We start from the raw sequence: 18533 nt of genomic DNA, 5'->3' as shown, positions 1-18533 counted from the left end.
ACCTTGATATCGTATCAGAACATTTCGATTGCGAAATACGCTGTCGTGACTGAGTATGTGTCAATTCGTGTATGTCTTATTATCAATAAATTCAGTAAATGTGAAAACGAAATAACCGATGACATTGCCTCCTATCTATAGCGCGGTTTGATTATTTAGTAAAATAACAAGACTAGTGACTGTTTTCGCTACATGTTAACTATGTTAACGTATGATCAAAATATGTAACCATTAAAAATCATGGTGGAACATTTAATAATATTTTCTGCTTTATAAATTGTAATGTATTTCTAAAGATGTACTTCAAAATGTATAACGATATTATATAAACTATTTCTTGAAGACTAATCAGTTTAGACGTTGGACTAAAAACACTAGTAAAAAATTTCAGAATATTAATTAAGTAATTATTCGATATTAACTATGACGTAAATAATATTATACCGACTAAGAGAACCCTAATAATCTTAGTGATTTATTTACTTTTCGTTATTAACATCTACTATACAATAGACTGGTCGTGCTACAAAAGCAGTACATGTATTTAAGTATTAGCGTAGTGTGTAGTTTATATATATATATATATATATATATGCATATATATGTATATAAATATACCGTGTAAGAAAAATAGGATTTTTGTTTTTTGGAGAATCCGTGAACACATTTTTAAAGAAGTCAACAGAAATGCCACTTCAAACACAAATAACCATTTCACGTAATGAATGATTTAAAGCGAAGTGTGTTCTTCGCTCGCTAAACTATCGGTATCTTCAGTGTCAGAATTGGTTGCAGCTTGTACTCGAGCATATTCATCGGTGTCGATGCTCTTACAAAAATGAATCGCATACTTCAGTTTTTGTCGTAGAACTGCTTTGCACGAATAACGCGGCATTTTCAGAAGGAAAAAGCAAGTGTAGCTTTCAGGAAGAAACTGGTCCGGTGGATTGTATTTATCCATTACCTGACAAGAAAACGGCACGATATACAATAACTGTCTTTTAATGCTTCTTACTGAAGAAATGATATATAAATAGCTTCTTACTTGTAAAACAAAGTCTCTGCCTCTAAAATCTGCGATTGTGCGCGGCAGACGTGTTCTGCCCCAAACAAAACGAAGGAAAAGCGAGCGTTCTGGGTTGGAAAATTCATCCATGACTTCCCAGAACCACTGAACAAGTGGTGCCATTGCTTCAATACCTACAAAAGACAATTTTTCTTATTTTAAAACTATCAATATATAAGTACATGATGCGACACATTTACAATATCGAACATATACCTTTATATGTTGCAACGGACTTTAATAAATTAAGCGGTATGTCTGGACTACCACAAACCATCGTTTCAAGTTCAGCACCGCTAAATAGTGCCAATAGAGGCACAGGAACGACTTTCGATAAGCCTTCTCGTACGGCTGCTACTTGAGCATCAAATTCGTGTAGTCTATAATCTAACGCCAATCTTACATATTCGTGCCTATTTTCTGGTGTTATTTTAAGATATCTGAAAATTTAAAAAATAGTTTTTGTCATATATATAAATATAAAATATTTTACAGAATACACTCACACACATCAAATAAATATACATAAATAAATAAATAATTAATAAAACATTATAAAATCTGAAAATTACTGAATGCAATACCTGTTAGACAATGCAACATCATGCCCTGCGGCGGAAGGCGTGGAAAATGGCATTTCTAAAGTCTGAAAGACCTTTTCGTCGGGATCCATGTCTCTGATGCAAAGCAAACCAGGGACATAATCTCTGTCGACTTCCGTCAAATCCGCAGGTGTCAGAGATATACCTGCAAGTTGCTTCCAAACTGGTTCGGCTAGATTTAAACTCAATGGACTACCAGTTCGTATAGCAATGCCCATTAGAATGCCTAAGAATTGAAACATATTCATATGCAATTGGGAATCGGCCATGGGATTTAACAAGAAGCAGTCTCGGTTTGTGCCATTATCTTCGCGACCGTTTGGCGTAGGTATAAATAGTGGTAAAGAACCATTTTGCAATTCATCACACATCTCTGCTATACTTTCGCTATATCCACCGCCACAATCGTCAACGCTTTCTCCTAAAATAATATACGTAAATGTATTAACGATTTTGTGAAATCTAATAATAAGAAATCACGATTATACGTGAATGAGAATACATACCCACGAATTTCACTTTCCATACTCTATGAGGTAGAAACAATACATCCTGCGTCAAGAGAGAAATCTTCGACACCATTTGGCCAAAGACTGACTTGATACCGTCTGGTCCAGCTAATCCACCCTTGGCTCTAGCTCTTTTCACTTGTATTCTATTCAATTCAATCACAGGTCCATGTTGACGATCTCTGACCATTGTTGCTTGAATAACCTTGCGGAATGTCGCTTCTTTTATACTATACACTAGCATAGGAGCTAATTTGCTCAGCCCGATATGACCGCTAATCGGAAACATAGCCAAAGCAGGGCATAAAAGTTCCGCGAAGTGATGTAGTAACACCAGTCTATTACGCAATACAGAGTATGACAGATCTTTAACCAGATCATATTCCATGGGTGTGGATGCTGGCATTCTGCTTTGCGTTGCCTTCGCGGTACTCCAAGCTAGCGTATGCGCACTGCCGCAAGCGACTCTCGTGATTTTCTTGCCCTGCAATGCGTGTACCAATCTTGGCCTGTGAAGCGCGCTCGTAGTGCCGTCGCCGAGCTGACCTTCATCGTTGTCGCCCCAAGTGAAAACCTCTCCTTTGTCAGAACACGCGACGCAGTGTAAAGATCCCGTTGCTATCGAAATGATCTTTTTCCCTTGCAATGCAGCTACCTTACGTGGTCTACGTACATGGTCGTCTGTGCCATGACCTAAGCGATGATAGTCACCTTTGCCCCTGCACGTAAATAAAAAACATAAAAAAGAATAGTTAAAAAAATAAGTCATTAAGAATGAATGGTACAATAAAAATAAATGCTGTATGTGTATGTTGCTATTACCAGGTATAGACCGCTCCGGATCTTGTTAAAGCGACCGAAAATTGACTACCGCATTCAACTTTAACTACGCCGAGCCCGGCCAGAGAATCTATCTTCAATGGAACCTTACATCCATCGCTTCCACCTCTACCTAACTTTCCGTAATCTCCGTCGCCCCAGCTCCATACATTATCGTCGTCGGTTACGCAGAGTGTTTGCGCGTCGCCACTTCCGCATGCCACATCGATCACTTTGTAATCTTGCAAAGCCTCCACTACTTTCGGTCGTAATTGATCGTCGCTATCACCATGTCCAAGACGTCCATACCGTCCTGCAATCAATTATCCTTTTACTACAACGCAAAAACCTATACACATTTTTCTAATTTTTTAATGATTATTTAATAACCGTGTAATTGTTAAATATTTTTAAAAACACTTCGGCGCTTCACTTGCCTGTAATCATATTTTACCTTTTCCCCAGGTGTATAGCCAACCAGCACTGGTAATAGCGGCGCTGTGATGTCCACCGCAAGCAATATCTACAATCTCTACACCGAGTAAATCTTCAATCAGTTTCGGCCGATCGTACGACACCTTGTTACCATGTCCCAATTTGCCATCGTCGCCTTCTCCCCAAGAATATACATGACCCTCCGAACTCAAAGCGATACAGTGCTTGCCTCCCGAGCTAACGGCCACTTTTTTAATGAATACATGTTGTATTGATTCCAATAGCGTCGGGATCATAACGGAATCCGTTCCTCCTATCCCGAGACGTCCCGCAGCTCCATAGCCTGCAAAGCATTGCATTAAAATTCGACATATAAAACAATCCGTCGAGGATAATTAGTTGTTTGCCGTACCAGTCGAATAAATTTTTCCATCAGCGGTTACGGCAAACAAAGTTTGTTCACCGCCAGCCAGTTGAATTGGTCTGAGGGCGGACAAACTTTCACACGGTGCAGGTAGTTTGACTTTCGGACCCTCCAAGCCTCCTAGTTGACCCCTGTGATTGTGACCCCATCCATAAATCGCGCCTGATCCATCCCATGATAGCGTCCAATCTTCCGGACGTCGATTTAGCCACTGCAACAACTGCTCGTCATGTCCCTGCTTGAATATATTGTGACTCTCATGATCCTTTGTACAGTCAGCGTTTCCGTCCATCGCGTCCATTTCGTTCAGCTGTTTTATGACCTCGTAACAGAACGCCTTTGGCAGAGCAGTACGATCAACAAGCGACTTCGCCACGCGAGCAGCAAGACAGTACCTTCGAAACCAGGACCACTTATGTATCTCGGAGCAAAATTGCATTCCATCTAGCTCAAGATCGCATGCGAGCGCTGCGAGAACCTTGAAGAAGTCACTGTGCATCAGTTGCTTACCACCTCTAACCATAGGATCCTCGTATGCGTATTGCCTTAAAAGTGCTTGTGGGAGGGAACCAAGCAAAGACGAGAGTGTCACCTCGGGCTTTATGCCCGGCCCGTTTGTATAAACCACCTGTAATTTTCTCAACGCCCACATCCTCTGCTGCGCGGACAGAGTACTCAGTTGACTGCACTGGCTCAGAGCGGTGGCCAAACGCGAGGCGACGTTCTTGTCAGAATTTATCAGACTGTTGTCCATAAGGAGATGTTCAGCTAGAGCTATAGTCGGTTGCGATAATACTGCTCTATCGGATCCAAGCTCGTACGGCGCTGTTTTCGCTAAAATAGGGTACACTGTAAATTTCCAACCCCAGCCGTTGACGGATCCGTCGGAGCAGAATCGCCATCTCAATTCATCCCCTTGGATTTTAATCTCTGGGCCCCACTCGGTCCAGTCTCTGCCGGATCTGACCGCCACCACTCTGCCGCTTCCATCCATTATCGTAAGCGGGTCGTGCCGTTTCTCCGTAGAGCACAGTCGATCGAATTCTACTCGGAGCGCCTCTGCGCCGGGTATCTTCACGTGGCCGGTCAACGTGGTGTCGTCTATGTAAGGATGCGGCGTTTCTTGCACTACGGGTTGAGGTGTATTATTGACACAATTGCTATTGGCCGCGGTGTCTTCCAATTCTGTGACGCACAGTTCCAGCAGCATACTGCCGATGGAACCATTGACCTTTCCCAGAGCGATCAGTACCGACGATATCGTCTCTTTGGCTGACGCGCAAACTCTATTGGCTACCGCTAACTTCAACAGATCCACCAGGACTCTCGCGTCGTCTTCCGTTAATGCCGATGTAAATTCATCCAAACCAGAAGTTGTCGCACCGTCCTCGCCCACTACTTGCGCGTTGGACGTTAAAGTCGCCGCTATAACACTCATTGCGCTCGTTGACATCTTTGAGGCACGCGAGGATAGACTGGCGGAACTGGACATGGACATGGCTAACATGGCTAATGGATACTCCTCCGTTTCGGGAGTCAACTTAGGGCTGGTAGGAACATTGACGACCTCGGCGACGTTCGCCGGAGCCTCTCCTCCACCTTGCGCGATGTCACTGACGTTCTGATAAACCGTGTGTTCAATACTCGATGTTGTAGCTCCCTCCGATGATGGTATCACGTCTGTTGCGGCTGCTATTGGCGCATGCTTCGTCGACGCACAGCCATTCAACATGGAATGACTCTGCAGAGCCGTTACTATTGCCACTCGTGCCTGCATAATAAGAAGAGCGTTTATTACATGTTGCAAAGCTTGCTGTTTAGCGACATTACTCTCTAACGAGAGTATTATACTGGCGAGCGACGGTCTCGTGGCGACGGTATCACTTGTCACAATAACTGTGCCATTTTGTTCCGGCGCATTATTCAGGCCCAGACACATTTGGCCTAACGGATCCCTCACCGTCGGGAATGTGACTGGGTCTTGATTCCCATTACTGGGCTGATCGACCAATACCCAAGCTATACTGTGACTCGAGCCGCAAGATACTCTATTAACTCTCGCATCCTCCAGGTCGTGAACCAATGACGGTTTTCTGTTGACGCTCGTCGTGCCGTTTCCTTGTTGTCCATGATCATTGTCGCCCCAAGCGTATACCTGACCAGTATCAGTTACCGCGAGACAATGCAATGCTCCAACTGCTACATGAATGATTTTCTTACCCCGTAGACCTTCAACCAGCGTGGGCTTCCTAACGTGGTGATCATTACCGTGACCCAAGCGAAAATAATCTCCCTTTCCCCACGTCCACACTTCACCATATTTCGTCAAGGCGAGGGAAAACTGCGCGCCGCATTCTACCTGTATAACGCCCAAATTATTTAATCGATCTATTAATAAGGGCGTATAACAGCCGTCGCTTCCACCTCGACCAAGCTTGCCGAAGTCACCGTCACCCCAGGAATACACGTAGCCGTCGGTTGTTAAAGCCATAGTTTGCGCGTCTCTGCTACCGCAAGCCACTTGGACGACTCTATGTCCCACCAAAGCTTGCACCAATTTTGGTCTTGTTTGCGTGATGGTATCTCCATGTCCCAACCTACCGTATTCGCCTAAACCCCAGGTGTACAGTTCGCCGTTACTCGCGATCGCCGCCGAATGTCCCGATCCGCAAGCAATGTCTCGGATTCTTTTTGACTTCAGTGCTTCGATGAGCTTCGGTTTATCCAGCGATATACAATTTCCGTGTCCTAGTTTACCGTCCTCACCTTCGCCCCATGAGAATACTTTACCGTCTTGAGTGAGTGCCAGGGCATGCTTCCCGCCTGAGTGTACCGCCACTTTTTTAATCACAAATTGACTCAGAAAAGGTATGGCTTTTGGTTCGCACATGTTGTTATCGTCTCCTAAACCTAGCCTACCATTCGTTCCTTCCCCGCAAGCATATAGTTTGCCCTCTTGGCTAACGATAAAGAGAGTCTTACTTCCTCCGGCTATATGAATAGGTTTTAATTTTGAGAGGATTTCGCTGTACACTGGTAGCTTGATTTTGGAACCTTTCAAACCTCCTAGTTGATCCTTATCATTCAAACCCCAAACGTACACGGCTGATTGCTGAGGTGGCGTATCGACGCTACGTTGTATTGCTACTTGTTCCTGCAAAACTTCCCAATCAGATGCGAGGAAAGACACCGAGGTCGTAAGCTGACTCTCGAACATGTTGTGACGGCCCATTATGCGCAAACCATGTATCTTACAGTCTATGCCGTAATTTCGACATTGCTTTATCGCTATTTCAATACACGGATAATATTCCTTCATATCTTGAAGAAGTGTAACATTAGTATCTACAGAACGTGTAGTTATCGTTCTTAATTCCACTAAATTAGTGAAGGAGTCTCCTACATTGATCGCTATTATAGAAGGCATATAACTACTATCCTGTGGATTGATGATAATTTTCAAAGAGTGTATCAAGATTCCAGGTAACATCTCCAAGCGAATCCAGTGTTTGCCCTGCGATCCACAACTTTGCCAATATTTTTCGGATCCGTCTACCAGGAACGTCGCCCAATTTTCTCGCGAAGACACGCTCAAGGTTCTGATACACTTGGACCAATCATCGATTATATACGATTCTGACAGATCCTGTTTATGGTATCTGCCTGGCTTTCCGGCATAAATGGCTGCCGAACCAGGTTCCGTAATTCTATTGAAGCCGTGTCGGTGTGATCGCTTGGTGTAGAAACAATTCTCGCACAGATCATAATCGTCGCAATACTTGCACTTGAATCTGGGACCAGAAATCGGCGTCAGGAGACATGAGTGACAAGCCACGTAATGATGACAGGACGGTACTTTCTCCATTTCGGCAACACAGCCAGTCCATCCGTGCTGCTGCGGAAAATCTACGGATACATTCTTGCCATTATTAGTTATCGCCGTGACCACTCCGACGGAATGATGACTTACAGATCCCCAGTTATACTTCGGCAAAGTTACCGACGCTTTAACTCTAACTTTATCCCCGACCTTCAATGTGGGCGGTGGACCCGGCAAAGATGGCGGATAGCCGAGCAGTTCTATATGGATAAAACGCACCCAGTACGTACCGCCTTTGCGTTGCCACGCAACTTGCGCGTTCAGATCGTGTAAGTTCTCCGCATCAATCTTCACTACCAGGCCGACGTCGCCGTACTCTACTTCCTCGTAGCTCTTACAACATCGTACCAGCATACCTGGTACTACGTTGTCGCGCACGTAAATTGCGTACTCGTCAACCGACAGGAAATCTAAACGCTTCATGTACGTCGGTAGTGCACCACTACTTATAGCACCTTCTTGTCCCGATGGAGAATCGTCCAAATCTTCGCTAATCGAATCGTCACTGCCATCAGTTAGTCCATCTAAGCTGGACAAAGTCTCCGTATCGCTGAGAGCGGCGTCCGGATTTTCCAACAGCCAGCCCACCGCACTTTCTGCTGTTACACTGCCTTGGTCGGCAACGCTAATGCTTTTGATAGCCAATTCGGCGCTCTTCTTGTGAAAACCCATTTCGATTAATACAGCTACCAAAGGGCTTACAGGCGCCGCTGCGGAGCTCTTCTTCGCTGTTGTATTATTTTTACAGTGTCTTCTCTGACTCGACGTTAAGGAGACCAGTGAGCAGTCAGACGTAGGGGTAGTAGGATCTGAAGTTATACCGGTTCGTTGAATAGGCGTATGTCTCATTTCAGAGACTAGATATTGAGAGACTGCTAGAGCGGCCTCCTCTAATTCTTTGCGCTTAAATATCGGTTTCAGTGGTTGTGGCTTCGTGGCGCGCAATAGTATTTCCTGCAGAAGCGTGGAGGTACGTCTTTCATCATCATTGATTTCATTAATTAACGAATATTTCAAGATCTTCCGCAATTTCGATTGATACGCGAGCATGGCTTTCCCGGCGTTCAAGGCCGCGAGTTGTTGCTGTTGGCTTCGTAATATCGTGGCGTTGACAACGCCAGCAATAACAGGCATGCCACCAGGTCGTTTATCCATACAAGCAATACCTAAAAACAAATTAGCCCAGACAGATATAAGACTCTCCGTTAAAGGCATTCTCTCCAATTGAAATTTCTCGTTAATCCGCTTCGCCGCGTGGAACGGCACTATCTTTCGCATTCCATTACCATTCCACAGTTGCATAACAATCTTCGAATGTTTCGTAAATTTGCAAACTGTGCCTACTTCACCGTCAGAATTTACCAAACCGCCAATTCTTATCCTATTATCCAAACCACCGATGACAACGAGAGTCGCCATGACTGTCCGTTGAATATAAAGACCATTTTCGCCACCATTCTCATTCATCTGTATGTGAAATAGCGAGCTTTCGTTCCAAAGATCCACCGTTAACGCTAATTTTGTGGTAAGAAATTTATTTATGGCTTCGTTCCATCCAGGAAGAGAATGCAGGAATCTAATCAACCATGTTAGTTCCTCCACTATGGTAGAACTGTACGATGCGGTCAAAGACATCCGGCATTTATTCGAATGAAGCTCAGAACTGGCAGCGATGTCACACGTAAGAGCCACTTGGCCCAATATCCCAAAGGACTTCTCCAAGAACTGCATCATGTTGCTCAGAACTGTCTCCGTTCCCCACGAAGGCAAAACAGCTGCTAGTAGTTTCGTGATCATAATTTGCTTCTCAAGACAAGGCTTAGTTTCGTCAATGACGATACCCAGAAGAAGATTGAGCCAGGCCTGCGAACTCAAGGACTTACACAAATCTGTTGATTTTGCGATCGCTCTCAAAAGACTAAAAGTAGCCCAAGTTTCGTGATGCTGCCTCGCTAGTTGAACATGCGTAGTTAATTCGCTGGATCTATTCGCAGTAGATATTATACCGTGCAGAGTGGAAGTAAGGATCTTGATGGATATCGCGGGTACTTTGTCCGCTTCTACGCCACAGGAGAGTAAAATTATCCGAAGTAAGTTCGTTGACGCCGACTTGAGACACGTGGTCGGATGTAGATCTTCCCCGCGGAAACTGTTCTCCGTTTTATTTCCATCGAGCGAAGTATCGCTATCGGTCTCGTCGCTATCATTATCGGGAGGTGTTGGTGGATCAGCGAGCTTTAGATCGTATTTACCTTCCTTACCCATGCGATACGAATTCGTCGCGCCGTTGTCCCACTGTACCCTTATCCATCCATCCTCGCCAAGTTCGCCGATTACTCTACCTACGCCTGGTGGTGGACCGTCTTGATCTCCCCATTTCCAATCGGCCCCTCGTACAACTCGAGTGCCAACCTTCATCAACGCTGCCAACTCCATTCCGCTGAGCTGAACAGTCGGTGGCTTGTTCTTTTGAAGGGCATCCTCGTAAATCGCCGTGATTTCCGTCTTAACTTTTAACGCCTCACCGTCTCCGTCTTGTCTCTGTCCCTCGCCGTTCTCGCAGAAACTCGCCGACGACGGTCCGATTTGTCTCAATAAAGTCAAGATGCTGGATAACAGACCCGAATTAATCAGTAGCCCGATCTCATTGGCACACTCATGATTAGTCAACATACCAAGGATAGTCAGTAAGAATCTCGCTCTTGGTAATTTTCGTAGCCAAGTATAAGTACCTTGATTCAAGCTGCTCTTCCCACTGACTTTCTGTTTGTTAGGCAGCTCTGCTTGTACAACATACGTCCGCAAGGCTTGTACCGCCCATGAAATCACCTCGGCTTCAGCTAGAATAACTTTGGACTTTTGATATGGCGTCGTTAACTGTATATTATATAGGCAATGTGTAATCCCGTCGCTGAGAGATTTGTTCTCATAGGTCAAACCGAGCCAACCGTTAAGCAAGGAATATTTCACCGATGGTATTAAATAGTCTCTTTTCAATAACTCTCGCATCATAGAGATACCTTGTTCCCGTACGCGAGCGCGTTGCATTTGACAGTACATCGCGCGGCGCAACGTCTCAACGTCTCCGCCAATGCCGTCATTGATGACGAACTCGATAATATTTGTCATTAAACCGTTATAATCGGCAGTGGCCCACTGCATCGGTCCGCATCGAATCTTCTCAGTCATCTGCATAATCTTGTTCTTTATATCTGATAGATCTTCCAGTTTTGCAGAGGACGATGTCGCGGCAGTTACACCTTCCTTAGAAGAGGACGTCATATCTCCATCCGGTTTGTTTTTCGTTTTAGCATTTTGTATCGATGCATTCAAAATATCCTCTGGTTTACCGCCTCCGCCAGATGAATCTTTATTCTTACGAATATCGGTTAAGACCGTGCGAGCGGCTCTCTTGAATCTAGGGACGGTATACAGTAACTTCAGATCCTCGAGTCCTTTAACTTCATAACTCGTCGCAGATCTGACCTCGTATAGAAGAAATTTGCATCTCTCTTGCGCGGGCGCGCAAACTTCCTTGTAACTGCGATTCTGTTGTTGCCTAATTCGCACCAAGTTCCACTTGGTCTGATAAATCGCTCGTACCATGTCGGCCAACTGATTACTCAGTCTCGCGCTGTTAACGGTCTTTAATTCTTGTTCTGCTAATGTGAGCGCTTGTTGCCCCAAGCCAAGGTGCTTTATAATCACAGCCATTAAAACGCGACTGATTTCCTCGACTGGATGATCGCCGCAAAAATCAGCGTGAGAGAATAGATTGTTAGTTTTGGAGTATCTATCGACTAGTGTTAAGAATGCTCGGACATGGCCATCGTCAATTTTATGTGCCTCTGCTAATGCATGTATAAACGCGATCGTTCGGTCGTCGTGCTCCTTTTGCTGCTCGTTCTTCGCGTGCACCGGGAGCGGCGGTTCCGTGGGCGAGTTAGCAGCGGTTGACGTATTGCTTCTCGCTTCATCCTTCTCCTCCTCGTATGGATTCGGCGGTTGCAGGACTTGCAGGCCACCTCGCAAGAAATTTGTAGTGAGCCATACACCGGCTTCCTTCTCTGCCGATTGAAGCGTCAAGCTTTGCCGCATTCGGTAAGCGTGCAAGCCCAGCAAAAATCCTAGAGCTCTTTCCGTGTCCAGCAGGGATGAACAAACGTCGGTTACCTCGATTGTGACTCGTGCATTTTCATCGGGCTCAGCTTGACAATAATGACCAACGAAGCAGGAGTCCATCATGCCCCGCGGTGGCGACAGTTGGCTATACGGTACGCCACATTGCGTTACCGTTGAAGTTTCGTCCCGCCCGATGACGTACCGTTGTAGCATTTCATAAGGAGACCAGGAGCCATCGTTTCTGATATCCTGCACGTCATAAACGTTGTTATTCACCACTACCCACAGGCCGCCGTCGCGATTGTGATTCTCCAAATCCGCCCACCGTATCAAAGAAGGTTCCTCCTGGATGGGTATCTTATTTCCATGTAGCGGCGCGATGATCCCCGGCCAGGACAAATCGTCAGCTTCATTTTTCTCCATCGTCGGCGCCAGTTTCACGAAATGGTCCAATGAGTCCAGCATCGGTGCAATTACGTCCATCCAGTTCATGTCAATGAGCAGCATAGAGTAATCTATTTGCAACAATATCAAGCAAGTCACTAATTCAGGAAGTAATACATTGATTATGTCGGCTTTCAGGACACCAGCGATGGAGATGAAATCTTTGACAGAACGACCACCTATTTCAGCAGCCAACGGCAATATCTCGGTCGCATGGTCACAGATCTGCGCAATGTACTTCTTCAATAGCGATTCTGCGCCCATCATTTCCTGATCATGTAGATCTTCCGTGCGTGACTTGCGTGTAATACACTCGTACACTTGTGCGATTAGCAAACGTTGGAAACGCAAAAGAAGATTCAAGCTCGGCGAATTGTCAAATCTTCGAAGATGCTCGTTTCGATCCACCTGCTGCGAGCCTTGTTGCAGTCTAGACTGTGTAATACACGTACCGTTTCTAATTAACTGCTGTATTAGCTGAAGCAGGGAGATAGTTGTGATGTTCTTCCCCGAATTAAAACCATCTTTCATCCCCTGTCTCGTTTCGATCTTTACTTTAACAGCATTCGACGTGCTCACATCTAGAAAATCCTTGTCATCCGGCATGTCTGCTATTTCCACTTTGATCGCAGCCTTCAACGCTAACTCCAATCCACCATCCACCATTAGACTAGATACTAATAAATCGGCCATAAACCGTTGTCCACTGTTTATGTATATATTCGCTGAACTCGATTGTTCCACATTGTTCGACGTATTTGGCAGGAAACTGGACAGTGTCTTTGCGCGTTCGTTAGCCGTTGGCAGCAATATGCTCCAGCCCGTTTGCAGAACCACTTGTGCCGCTTCTTGAATTGTCGCCAATATTCCGGTCGCGCTTGCCAGGTTGACGCAGCGCTGCTTTAAGGAATTTAATAGCGGACTGCTAGTTGCCAGCCCGACGGATTTAGCATCAATATTATGCGTTAACATGGTATGTAACTGTAATCGGAGCAAGTTCAATGTAGCTACTGCTAGACATTCGCGATCCTGTGTAGGCGGTCGTATTCCCGGTAGGCCCTCGCAGGACTTGGACAGGAGTGTGTCGAGCAGTTGGAAAGTCTCCTCGCATATATCGACGACGAAGGCCACTCTACTAGCTCCGCCTGACCATGCCGACATGCACCAGGCAAAGCTTTGGGTCGGACCTGATGCCAAACCAATGACCGTTTTAGAGGATAACGTTGGACATAATGTAGGCTCAGAAATGATAGGACCTAATGTAGGATCGATTTGACCGTAATCGTTTCTACCCCATCCGTAAACAAATTGATCTTCCGTCAGGGCCAATATGTGAGTGGTGCCTACAGACAGATCTTTAACTTTTCTATCTCTCAACGATTCAATGACTTTGGGATATCTGACGTGTTCCTCGCTGCCGTGGCCTAGGCGATATGCGTCACCTTTTCCCCACGTGTACACTTCTCCGTGAGCCGTCAACGCCGCGGAGAACTGACTGCCGCAAAATACCTTTACCACGTTGATATCCAGTAACTTATCAACGATCTTTGGCGTTTTGGATCCGTCCGTGCCTCCCCTACCTAGTTTCCCATAATCACCGTCTCCCCAAGAGAAGACTATGCCGGACGCGGTCACGCACAAGGTTTGAGAGTCACCGCTACCGCAGGCCACGTGTACGACCGTGTGGCCCTTCAACGTTGTCACTAATGTCGGAGTCATGACATCGTCGAAATTACCATGGCCTAATCTACCATAATTTCCTCTTCCCCAGGTGTACAATTCGCCGTTGGCGCTTAATGCTGCTGAGTACGTACTGCCACATGCTATGAATATGATATTCTTCTCTAGAAGTGCTTCGATCAATTTCGGTTCGTCATAGGAGATTGTATCACCGTGTCCAAGCCTACCGCCGTCTCCATTGCCCCAGGAATACACACAGCCATCTTGCGTTAACGCTAAATAATGTTTACCATCTGCGTGAGATGCAATCATCGTGATCGGCTTATCAGAGAAACCGTGCACTCTTTGCGGATATTGAGTTTCGGATCCGTGATACATATTGTAAACGTTGCCATTCAACGACAAGATCATTAATGCTCGCTCAGTGCAGCACAATTGCTTTATGCCCAATTCCGCAATTGCATCGCAGTAAAAGGGGGTAGAGCCATTTCCAAACTTGACACCACCCCAAGCTAATACCTCTTGAAATGTTTGCTTGCCATTTCCATTCCTAGGAAATCCATACTCTGTACTAGCAGGTGGTAAAAGAGGAGCTGCCAATCTGCTTAAATTACACATTACAATAACTGCGGCTTTTCTCAAGTCGACTGATACGGTGTCGTCGTCAGGCAATCGTAAATATTTAAGTAGCACTTCGCAGGGACCCGGCGTAACGTTTCTGTCAAGATGTCTGCGAGATTTTGTCGCTGGTATCATATTCAATCGTCGTAATAGTGGAACGAGCGGTGCTGTGCTTCCAGGTGGTGTAACTCGATTGTCTTGATTCTTATTTTTACCACTGAGATGAAGTAATAAAACCACGGAATCTAATAAACTAGAAAGAGTGGCCCTTTGCGCAACCAGTTCTAGTAACAAGCAAAGAGCCGTGTGCTGATCTGACAATGGCACTGGACGCCACGATCGTCCGGTAGTTACCTCTCTGAAAAAATAAATAACATATATATCTATTCGTTGTATAAGAAATTTATATGAACTGATATAAAAGCAAGATGTATATACCCTGTGACGACTTGTCTTAAGAATTTCGCTGATCTTTCTACGACTTCCAACCAGACTTGAGAAACATTACTCTCATCAAAGAGAGTCGCCTCCGGTAACGATTGCAACGCTTCCAATGATTCGGTTAATAATTCACTACAAAATTCAACGTCTTCCCCAGATCTCCAAGCCCGTCTTAAGTACGCGAACGAGAAATTGAGGGCCGCACGTGAACCTACGCGCGCTAATCCTAAGGTCGCCTTTTCGTTAGGTCTCGGCCTGCGATTGACAAAAATTTAAGCATTTATAAGAATAATTTAAAGTATTATTTCGAACAAAACACACAGAAAATAACGTACTCTGAAGAGGATCAACATATAATTGTATTTCGATACTCTGCATGTAATGTGTGCACGAGAAAACAAATCACTTAGGAAATTTGACCTGTGCTGTATGTAATAGGATTTGCAACATAAATATGACTTATTATAATCATACATGCTACATATTATACATAATTTTATACTCAACGTTTTTTGTAATTTTCCGATAGACTTTGGTAAATTTGAGGTATCTTTGATCTCTTGTGGTTTATGACGAGACAAAGCGGTGAAGTATCTTCTAGCGACTATCAAGCGTTGCCTTAAACGTGTAGCGGATAATGTGCTATTTGCGACTTCGCAACATAGCTTTCGTTGTTCCTTAATCGATAAATCGATGCATCCCTTCAAGTCTGTTAAAGCTGAGTAAACGTAATTAAATAGATATCAATAGAAATTTAGTAAAAAAAATAGAAATAGTGTTTATTATTTGTGCATAGAAGTATATATGAAAACATAATAAATTATTTGCAACACGCTGATATTTCATGTAAACAATAAAATTCAAATTATTTATATATATATAATAAATATCAAATATCTATAAAATCCATAATTTAAGTAAAAACATTTGCTTGCTGTATATTTTAGCAGACAAAAAGTAATTTAAGTAAAAACTCAAATTAGAATTTAAGTATTTTGAAACAAATAAAACATCATATAAATATATTTACATGGCTGGGGTCCCCAGACCCATGAATCCATTATCCGTTTCGCAGACATAGACTTTTCAACTATTGCTGTTGTTCTTGCAGTTTCTTCTTCGTCCAGTTTCTGGCATGGAGTACAATTACAGCCATGTTGCGGGCCACAAATTCCATCACAGCAAAGACAAGACAACACTCTCATACCACAATAATAATGGCCATTTTCACCTGAAAAATTACAACATTAATTAATACACATAAAATTAATTAAAAAATCTTTAAAAAAATTAATATTAATATACTGATAAAATTTACTGTTTGTTTTTAACATCTTTTTAAATTTTTCCTATTCCTAAAAAAGAGATAATGTATTTTTTGGAGACAGACATAAAAAAACTTAATATAGATTAAATCTATTCCTATATTTCTTTTATTACTTATTTCTATATTTACTTACCTTTCTTTGCTACAATTCCAGCAGCATTGACTAAACCATCACTGAAAGAACCAACAATTTCGCCATCTCGTACCATCTCATTCCACAATTCAGCCAGTCCATCGCGATAAAGGAATCGTTGTAGATCAGTCTTCAACCACTTAGCGTCCAATCTTACTTCTGGCCTAACTGTTATATTTAATTGGCTGCTCATCTTGTTTACAATCTTATTCATAAAGACTTCCAAAGTATAGCCAGATCCGTTAATACTCTCATACAAACAGATCTCTTTTAGGAGATTCTGTTACAAATAATAGTCTTATTTCCTTTGAAAATACTGTTTCCTTTTCTCGCCTCCATGCAATCGCATGATGGTTGTTAATTCGTCTCTCCACGGATCAATAAATAGAAAATACCGTCGCAAGATTGATTAATTTTATTACCTTTTAAGTCCTTTTTCCTCTCCCTCTCCCTCTCTCTCTCTCTCTCTCTCTCTCTCTCTCTCTCTCTCAAATTCTCGAGCTTAAATTCAAAGTTAATTAAAGGAAAAAAAGGGCAAAAGAACATTCCTTCGGACGAATTCTCGAGACTGTCAAACGACTGTTATTCTTAGGCGCAGAATTTGATTACGGGAGAAGGACGAGGTTAGCGATAGCGCACTTTGAGGCGGCTCGCCCGGAATTTCTACCTTCGCCGCCCGTTCGGTCCTCTAGTTCTCGTCTGTCACCATCTGTAAACATTCATCGCTGTCAGTTCACCAATCGCGATTAAAAACTCAACTGAGCACCGTGACATGACAATAATGTTATTTTGACGCGCACACATTCATTCAACAAACACACAAAAAGATTTTCGTCTGTTTCACCCCCGATCCGGATAGTCGATCGGCTGCTCGATTACCCACCGATTATTACGAAACTAGTGTCGCCAATATTCGCGCGATAGCGCGGTAATCGGGCGCGTTCAGCGCGCGACATGTTTACGATGTTTACGTGACGCTCGTCGTGGTCCGTCTGACATTTCACACGTGTCAAAGAATACGTACGGCCGCGAGATGTTCCTTATCGCAAGATCCTCCACTTTTCCTGACAGCACCTGACAGCCCGGACATCGGACACTACTCTATCCAAGATCAGCTGTTTCCCTTCAATCACGGTTCGACTACGGTTCTCAATCCCGTTTGGCGCTCGCCCCGCACCACGTGACTACGTTGGCGCGAAAGGAAACGAGGCTTATAGCGAATTTAGTTACTCGCATTACACTTAGGCTGTATTCCAAAATTTACTGTCAGTACTGAAAAATTATAGTTTACGTTATGTGCAGTATAGATTTTCAGTAATAACAGTAAATTTTGGAACACAGTTATTGATTGATAGCGAATTTGAAATTTACATTATACTAGATGCATACAAGTAGTCTCTATGAAATAATTCGTAGAAACATTTAAAAATAAAATTGCTTCTTTTATTTTCAGAATCTCCATCGAGCGAGGAGACATCTCTACGTGAGAGGGAGAAGGAGAATAAACATTAATATTTATACTTAGAGGAAAGCCTCTATTATGAGATACCGAATTCATTTTGGGTAAATGCTATTAATCTATGGACAGAATTTTAAAAAATAATAGGTCATTTTGAGGGGAATTTAGTAAGCTTTAAGATAATGTTATGTAAAATTTAATTCAAACTTTATTCTTTTTATTAATTAAAGAAATGTAAAAATGTGGAAATCGCAAAGTCAAAAAATTGTGCTCCTAATATGAGATGTTCCGAGGAATCGATAATAAAACGCAAAGTACATCAGTATTGCAATTAAAAAACTTTATTTAATGTTTCTAAAATATACAAATAAACACAGCCAATGCGCGTACAAAATGAGTATGTGATGCAGTGTACCTAGCTGACTCGTCTTCAGGTAGTTCCCAGACAGCACACAATATTTATAAAAATATTTACAAAATATTTATAAATATTTATAAGATTTATTTTAAATATTTTGTAAATATTTTTGTGGTCTTGGATTGCACAGATTATAAACGTTTATTATAAATA

The 18533-nt window shown here is 43.4% G+C and overlaps 1 protein-coding gene across 1 annotated transcript; it reads right to left on the bottom strand.

The window, feature by feature from the left end:
* Positions 1 to 454: 454 nt before the first annotated feature.
* Positions 455 to 16905, bottom strand: HERC2 (E3 ubiquitin-protein ligase HERC2). The gene is made up of 12 exons (XM_018514555.1): positions 16504 to 16905; positions 16074 to 16274; positions 15551 to 15761; positions 15041 to 15298; positions 3844 to 14960; positions 3451 to 3774; positions 3000 to 3309; positions 2175 to 2896; positions 1651 to 2089; positions 1283 to 1506; positions 1046 to 1200; positions 455 to 964 (listed from the first exon to the last, which is right to left on the bottom strand). The coding sequence occupies exons 1-12, from the start codon at positions 16715 to 16717 to the stop codon at positions 731 to 733; spliced, it is 14409 nt and encodes a 4802-aa protein (XP_018370057.1). The 5' UTR covers positions 16718 to 16905; the 3' UTR covers positions 455 to 730.
* Between the last annotated feature and the right edge of the window lie 1628 nt (positions 16906 to 18533).

Source organism: Trachymyrmex cornetzi, unplaced genomic scaffold, assembly GCF_001594075.2.
Source record: "Trachymyrmex cornetzi isolate Tcor2-1 unplaced genomic scaffold, Tcor1.1 scaffold117, whole genome shotgun sequence".
Classification (NCBI taxonomy): Eukaryota; Metazoa; Arthropoda; class Insecta; order Hymenoptera; family Formicidae; genus Trachymyrmex; species Trachymyrmex cornetzi.
The sequence above is the reverse complement of the archived record's forward strand: the minus strand, read 5'-3'. Positions and strand labels throughout refer to the sequence as shown.

Excerpts from the sequence above, each read along its gene's own strand:
- HERC2 (XM_018514555.1), bottom strand. The coding sequence starts at position 16,717 with ATGAATAAGATTGTAAACAAGATGAGCAGCCAATTAAATATAACAGTT. Across the intron at positions 2,090-2,174 it reads ATGGAAAGTGAAATTCGTGG|GAGAAAGCGTTGACGATTGT; the intron begins GTATGTATTCTC and ends ATATTATTTTAG. Across the intron at positions 965-1,045 it reads GCAGAGACTTTGTTTTACAA|GTAATGGATAAATACAATCC; the intron begins GTAAGAAGCTAT and ends TTTTCTTGTCAG.